The sequence below is a fragment of the Pundamilia nyererei genome, unplaced genomic scaffold (assembly GCF_000239375.1).
Source record: "Pundamilia nyererei isolate P.nyererei 1_Seehausen unplaced genomic scaffold, PunNye1.0 scaffold00009, whole genome shotgun sequence".
NCBI lineage: Eukaryota > Metazoa > Chordata > Actinopteri > Cichliformes > Cichlidae > Pundamilia > Pundamilia nyererei.
The window spans coordinates 686,312-694,471 of NW_005187410.1; the positions used below are offsets into that span (position 1 = coordinate 686,312).

The 8,160-nt window shown below is 37.4% G+C and overlaps 1 protein-coding gene across 2 annotated transcripts in view; it reads left to right on the forward strand.

Annotated features, from left to right (window-relative positions):
• Positions 1–5,529, forward strand: part of cps1 (carbamoyl-phosphate synthase 1, mitochondrial) — a 61,803-nt gene extending 56,274 nt beyond the window's left edge. For both annotated transcript variants that reach the window (XM_005723279.1, XM_013908385.1), the window contains 3 exons: positions 198–310; positions 4,223–4,352; positions 4,454–5,529. In XM_005723279.1, coding sequence (XP_005723336.1) covers positions 198–310; positions 4,223–4,352; positions 4,454–4,567 — 357 coding nt within the window. In that variant the 3' untranslated portion in view covers positions 4,568–5,529. The remainder of the gene's footprint in view (positions 1–197; positions 311–4,222; positions 4,353–4,453) is intronic.
• Positions 5,530–8,160: the final 2,631 nt, after the last annotated feature.

An 8,160-nucleotide genomic window follows, 5' to 3' on the forward strand; every position in this document is an offset into this window, starting at 1 on the left:
CACCTGATATAGGGTGTTGATGTCATTAGATCACACCCCTTCTCATTACAGAGATGCACATCACCTAATATGCTTAATTGGTAGTAGACTTTCGAGCCTATACAGCTTGGAGTAAGACAACATGCATGAAGAGAATGATGTGGACAAAATACTCATTTGCCTAATAATTCTGCACTCCCTGTATATTGCTCTTCTAGCTCTATGCTACTGAAGCCACTTCCGCTTGGTTGTGTGCCAATGACGTTCCTGCCATTCCAGTAGCCTGGCCCACTGGGATGGGTGGAGACAACAGCTTGCCCAGTATTAAGAGGTGAGTAAATGTTCATTTAGATTACTAAATTGATGTTAAACCCTTCTGGCACATTTATTGAAGTGGCTCATGTGAAACTTTGGCCTTTAAACTTTGAAGCCAAGCTTGTGGTTTTCAGAGGAAGTGTTTAAGCATTAAATGAATTGTAACATATTAGATTAAAAACAAGATGTCTAATCAGCACAGTATGCTGCCTTAAGATCTAAAGCCTCTTCATAATCGTTGTAAGATGTGAAAAGATCAAAGAAGATTTAGCAGACTCTGAAGTCCAGAGTCATTACATTGACCAGTATAAGACTTGAATAGGGAGAATGATGAAATTATTTATAAGGGTAACATAAAGTTAAAGCAGTTATGGGCAATAATAAAGTACAAAAATTGAACAAATATTTTGCACAACTTCCATAAATGGCGCTGCTACTCTTCCACTTTTTGACACTTTGTTACGGTCCTATAGCGTGTCTCCTAAGTTGATTTTGGTTGGTCGACACTAATGACTTGTCATTGAATTATCATTTTCTCGTGTACTACTGAGCACACTGTAAAATACTGACACTGAAGTCTGGTCACAGAGAGAAACTATCACAACCAAAGAAAATCAAAAATGGCACAAATTAGGTAGATAGTGATATATTTTGCTGTTGGCCACTCCTGTGAAACATTGTAGGGAAACTTGCAGTGGAAGCTTAATTAGAGCTGCAAAACTTTGAACATTATAGATTGCATTCTTTAATAGCATTTCACTTTCTTGGTATCTTAACCAGGACATGTCTGGCGACGAATTGCTGTACATTGTTTTAACATTGGTCTGTTTTTTATTGAATTGCTCAGTTGCCAGTAGTACAACCTGTTAAGAAAGTTCTACATAGAGAGAATTATTGTAGCACAGTAGCCGTGACTGTGACGGTGTTCAGGTAACGATTCCACAAACGGGTAATGATCATGCCACAATGAAGCCATCTGGACCATATGTTCGGAAGTCAGCTAGTGAAAAAGAAGGTACGAAAAATGTAATAAGCCTAGACCAACACTAACAAACACATACAGATGTACACAACACTATTTGGCATCATCTGTGCAAGGTGGCATAGAGGCCAATTCCTTATAGAAGGAAAAATACTCACAACCTTTGTTGTCACTGTCTGTCACACACGTTCATTTAGAATTCAGCCTTATTTCTATGCAGTCTGTCGAAGGCCTTCAGGTGAAAATGTAAAAAGAGACTGGGGCTGTGTGTGTGGGGGGACAGAGAAAATTTGGTCTGATCTTTGTTTATGTTGGAAGTATACAAACACAATTTGCGTATTCGGTCATAATCATAATATTTGTTTGGTTTTGAGGGGGGGGTTTTTTTTGGGGATTCTTGTCCAACATTTGGATTATTGGCAGGAAAAATCTAACACCTGGATTTAATAACTGGCAGGACATCCTTTTGCAGCAGTAACTTCAAATAAGTGTGTTTAGTAGCTTCACATCAGGCCTGTTATGCTCTCAGAAGGTATTTTAGACCTTTTTTTTTTTTTTTTTTTAACAGCGCTCCTATATCTCGGCCACATTGTTAAGATTTCTTGAGTGAACAACTGACTTGAGCTCCGTAACATTTCTAGTCTCAAGGTCTGGGCTCTGTCTGGCCAATGTGCAAATTCAGCGTCTCTTTCTTTTCACAGTGTATTTACTTTTATGTTTAAAGTCCTTTTTTTTTTTTCTTTTTTTCTGCGGCATCACCAATTTCTACAACAGCTTCAGCTAGTGGAGAAGCCACTCTGATATTATCCTGTAAAATGCTCTTGAGCTGTCTAGAAGGAGCAAACCAACCCCAAATCCTCTTTCCACTGTGTTTGACTTTTGGGTGAATGACTTCATTTTGGCAGCAGCCCTCTTTTACACTATGGTTAACTTGCATACAGTACAGAAAGCTCAATCACTGAAAAATATTCCTGTATTGATTCCTCTTCATCTCCAACTTTTTGTCTCTGATTCTTGTTTTAAGTTGTTAAAAATATTGTATTATAGTTGGGTGACCATTCCCACAGAGTAGACTCTGCTAAATTGTCTTTACATCCACCTGTAAACTGATGACTGAGACTTTCTTCATCAACTGTTCCAGCTTCATACAAGTCAGCAATTACAACAGCAAATACAACTTTGAGATCTTAGATCTTTCCACAACTTCAAGCTGATTTCATTGATGATTGGGCTTTATGTTTGCAAGTTTGTAACTCAGCTTTTGCTGATGATTATAATTTTAGCTGTAATTTTCTACTTGCATTATGAGTATTTCAGTTGTGTGATCAATGTGGACTTGTGTTTGTATTTGAGTATTTGTTAAACTATGGTTTTATCAATCAAGAGCTGATATAATGATTATCTGAAGCAGACTGATCAATCAGGCAGTAGAAAATGCCATTGTCAGCAACATGGTCAAACCTGATTTTAGTTATTTCATTTTTTTTTTAAATTCTTCATAGCTCTCTTTGTTCTTTCTGTTCTTTTCCTAGTTGTAAAGTATCTGTGTCATTTCAACTTGCTGCATCTCTGTATAATTGTCTTCGTCCTTCACAGATTCCTTTTTTTTTTTTTGTCTTTTTTGCTTAGAATGTAAAGTCAAGTCATCTTGTCTAATCTGATTTTCAAAAATCTGTTTCCACTGTAGAGAATCTGTGGGGTATATGGCCTAAAGCTATGCGGTTCTGGTCAGGCGAGTTGGCTGCCAATCAAGCACAGTAATAACAAACCATTTGGTAGATGTTTTGTCACTATGGGCAGGTACTAAGGGCTGCTAGAAAACAAAAATGGGTATTTCCATAAAGCTCGTCAGCAGCTGGAAGCTCTACAACTTCCTGGCAGATGACCTGCCATTTGCAGGCACCTCAAATAATCGGACTGTGGACAATTCAAACTTGAATAATCTTCAACTCTTGTTTTTTGTACTCTCCCCCCACACTCTAGGTCCTTGATTTCCAAATCAAATCAGAATTTACTTTTATTTGAAAGGGGGATTTTTGAACCAGTGAACAACACTCTAGTTCTTTTATTTATTTTTTATTTTTTATTTTTTTTCTTTACCCCAAGTAAGAAGCTTCTCACATCTCTGATTTAGGAGTGGCTTAATATTAAGAATGTGACGGTTGTAGCTCCTTTCCTGAAAACATCTGTTCATGGTGGCTTGTGATACACTGACACCAGTTGTGAAACCCAAGTTCTTGAATCAACTGGTCACTGGTTGCTTGTGCACCTTCCCAACAACACTTTCCTGTTCCAGTGAACTCTCCAATCTGTGGACTTTCTCTGGCTTAATCCTCCTTGTTGAAGGTTTCATTTGTCTTCCCAGTGACTGTTTCCATGTGCAAGACTGAACTAGACTGTAAATATCATTTCTTAATGTTTGAATAGTAATTTAATCAAATTTAAAATTTAATATTCTAATAATCTGAGATTAATTATTGATTTTAGTCCTCTATAATCCATAACCAAAGTTAAAACACAAAATGAATGAAATATTTCATTTTACATAAATAAAAATAGGTTAATCTTTTCTGAATTAAATTATAAAAAACTTTCATAATATTCTTACATGTAGCAGCTCAGAATCTTAACATTTAATTTTCTTAAGAGTTAATGCAAAGGAGTTAACTCATTGACAGATTGACACACTCACTCTCACACACATCAGTTGTGGGTGTAGAAATATTTGCTGCATTTTCCAAGGAAACTTTGGCACATAAGGTTCAGGGCTCAAACCTACAGATAGTCGAGTCTGCTCCACCACCTGGGCTGCATCCACCCCATCACATTTTGTTTGAGTCAAAGTTTACTCTGTGCTTTGGGTTAAAATTGAATGATTTCTTTAAAAAAAAATTTTTGCATGTGTTGTGGTTTTTTTTTTTTTTTTTTTTTTTTTTTTTTTTATAGATTGATCAGTGAGGGTCATATCGACCTGGTGGTCAACTTGCCCAATAACAATACTCGACACGTGAAGGATAACTTCCTCATCCGCAGAATGACCATTGACCATGGAGTCCCACTCATTACCAATTTTCAGGTCAGTACTATGCTGCCAACTAAAACTGGTGGTTTTATTTACAGTCTGACTCACTGTGACAACTGACGGACTTCTGTTTCATTTTTTTCTTTCTGCGTTAGGTGGTAAAGCTATTTGCTGAGGCGATCCACTATGCAGCTCAGCTGGACACTACAAGTCTTTTCCACTACCGACAGAAAGAAAGCCAACAAAGAGGGTCTGGCCAGCAGGGGTAGAATTTCCTCTCCAGTCCTGTTGCCAAACAGCAATATTAAGTGAGAGCAATATTTTGTACTATTTTCTTATAACACTTGGAGCAAAGCTTTCCACATTAATGGGGAAATAAGCCCATTTTAAATAAACCAGAATTCTCCTAAAGTCAGGGCTTTTACAATAATTAAACTCTGCCTCTCCCAAAAGGTCAGACGGGTCATTAGAATAAATGTCCCGAACTAGGAAAGAGATGAGTGTTGTACTGAATTAGGATAAACATCAGCCATCGAGTTTCTTCATAACCTGGCAATTCAAAAACTGTTAATATTAATAGCTAGCAAGCTAAAAAGCATTATAGAACTAATTACTAATAATTAAAGCCCTTTCGTTGGAGCGCAAAACCAATTCTAAAGGGTGACTTATAAAGGGGTACCAGCGAAGGTAATTACACTGGATTTTCAATTATGTAAATCCCTAAGGAGAGTTTATGTTCTTTTGTTGTTTCATTTATGGCTCTCGCTGGATGTAATGAAATGAAAATTTTCAATTTCTCAGCTCCCCTCAGTAAATTTTAATGCTACTGGCTTGGCCAAAAGACTTTAGTTTGGATGGTGCTAAAGATGTACTGTATGTAAAGCATGTACTATATCCATAACTTTCAACATAAGTGTAGATAAACAAACTGAAATAATAGACTTTCCCCCCATTTTGGTAAGAAATCACTGTTATTTTCAAGGGCATCGGTCTGGAACACAAACTTTGAAGTTTGAAGAAGATGGCAACCTCCCTGTTTATATATTTGGATCGATCTCTGTATATGCCATATGTTTCAAATTCAGTCTGCATGTGAACCTGCTGTGCATTTTAATGCATCAAAGTGAAAACGCATTCAACCAGACGTTGTGTTGAAATAATAGTCTCGTATTTTGTTACGTGCTTTTGGTAATAGTTGTTTTAACAATCAGTGAAACACAATAAAGACTTATTTCACATAATGGATGCTCTTTGTGTTGGTGGTTTTCAGTGCGCTTGTGATGGTCGTGCATTAAAATGACTGTCACTCTAACATCAGTGTAGATGCTTTTAAGAACCCCGTCGGACACAGACACACACAAATTAATTTGGCACTAAAACGTCAAATTGAGAAAGACTAACAATGGCGACAGTTAATTCTAAGGCCAGCTGTTAGCTTGTGATCAGATCATCTAAGTCATATTTACTGCAAATGTGTATGACGTAAAAGCAAAAATCCCAACTTTATAACAAGGCTTGATCTCTGTGGCACTGTACACTACATGTTAAATTTGTTTAATACTATTATATGTGTTAATACAGTTCTTACATGGACAATTAAGATGACTTTTAATGTCAGAATGTGATGTACAAGTTTGGATTTATTTGGGATTTTCTTTCATCCACAAAGGCTCTAAATTAGACATGCATACGTGAAGTGATGCTGAAGCGCGCTGGTTTAGCTCAGTTAGATATGCAATCGACCATATGCCGCACGGCTGAGAGTGGCCGCCCCGGGTTCCAGTGTGACTCGTGGCCCTTTGCTGCATTTCTCCCCCTCTCTGTCACCCTCAGATGAGAATAAGTTGGTTAGGAGAGATGACTACAATAAAATGAGTTTTACAATACGTTGGCATCCTCTCAATCCATCCAATCAAGAAAGACGCCCCTGCTCCAGAATAAATACACAAGCTCAACGGAAATTTACAGCTGTCCACACAGACAAGCTAAATGTCTTCTGAAAAGAAAAGTTTTGCTGTCGGATAATAGAAAGATTGAGGTATTTGCCCACAAAGTGTGTTTGAAGGAGTAAAGGTGAGACTTTCAAACCTAAAAACACTGTACAACATAGCCATGGATTCATTATGCTCTGCATTGTTTTTCCACCTGTTGACTGATAATATTGCACAAAGTGGATGGGATAATCAAAAAGTAGTAGTACCTCCAAATTCTTCAACTTCACCTCATGTCAACAGGTAGATGGTTGAAACTTGGACATAATTGGGTGTTCCAACAGGACTTATGCCAAAAACGTGATGATGGCTATCAAAACATTTGGTCAAGATGGAAGTTGTTAAACATTTAACCAAATATTAGTGGGGGTGTATGCATATAATTGAACCTTTTATGTGTAATTTTGACTCAATGTGCAATTTTAAATGAGAAGAAAATGCAATTCTTGTCATTAAAGATGTATGCTGAAAAAGTCATTGCACCCTGGAATAAGAATAGTTATAAATAATAAGTGATAAATAATAAACAAATGATTAAAACCCCTAAATTATCATGGCATTCATGCCATGAGGAGTGTATGCAAACTTTTGATCACAGCTGTGAGTCGGAGTGTAACTATTTCAGTGAAGTAAGGAACAACAAAAGGTTTAGTGCAGTTCATCATCCCCGCAGAAAAGCTCAGGGAAGGAGCTTTGTTATGGTCTTTTCTCTTGTAAAAATAAAACGCAATTTAAAAAAGTATAAATCTTTCTTTAGTGTCAACTTTCCTAAATGGATTTTCTTGTGCCGTGTTGTTCATTGTGCAGTGCCAAGCCATAATGTGCTCATTATTACCCCTTGAGACTGGTGGGGAAAAATCACTGACGGGTACATGAAGGTGGATGAGAACTGCATTTGTACTGTGTGTGTGTGTGTGTGTGTGTGTTTGTTTATGTTCTCCTTAAGGGCCACAAGGTATAACAATTATAATAAACACCTCCAAACTTTTTTCCTCCACTTTCGCAGGAGAGAAAATATTGCAAATATAGACTAATGTATTTGTAAATGTATGAATAGCTGCCACACTTGCATTTACCACCTATTGAGACCCTCCAGGTTTTCTTGCACACAAGAGCACAGCTGAACAAAGGGGTAACCTGCACATCAAGTCCAAAAGACTCACACAATAATGCTATTATAGGGCCTACACACTTGGACTATGGAGTTATTTTTTTTATTTGGTACCCCTATAGCTTAATCTCTTAAACCCCAGCGCCCCCTGATACGGGGGCAAAAGGCAGGAGATCAGTTAGGCTTGGGGCTTAAGAGGTTAACTGCTACAGATTTCGTCTCTAGACTAAACTCTCTAAAGAGTGCTAATATTGATCTGCTACATATTCTTCCTCCTGCAGTTTGACCCACACTTTTTTTTTCTCCTGTGCCTCTGCTTCTACAGGTGACTAAAATACCTCACCATTTTTCTTTAAGTACCATTCTGTTCATCTGCCTACAGCACTGTAATATCCACAAATAAGCAAACACTTTAAGAATTGTATTCATAAATGCAGCCTGGGGCATATTGTGTTTGTTTATAGTGCAGTTGTAAAATGTCCCATAGCTGGCAGTCAGTGGAGAGAGTATGGGAAAAATGCACAACCAAATTTGTCCATTAGAAGAGAGGGGAAAAAAAGCATTTATTTGTTTTTGTTTTTTTTTACTGCTGATGGAGAAGCACATCTGGGGTTTAACATATGCTTTATAGTGTCACCCTATGCTGAACATTTGGTTTAGTGCAATGTCAGGGCTATAGTTTTACTTTTATTTGCTTTGGTGTGGGAGAGAAAAGGTGAAATGGGGAGAATATGTTTTTGACTCTCGGGGGTAAAAACAG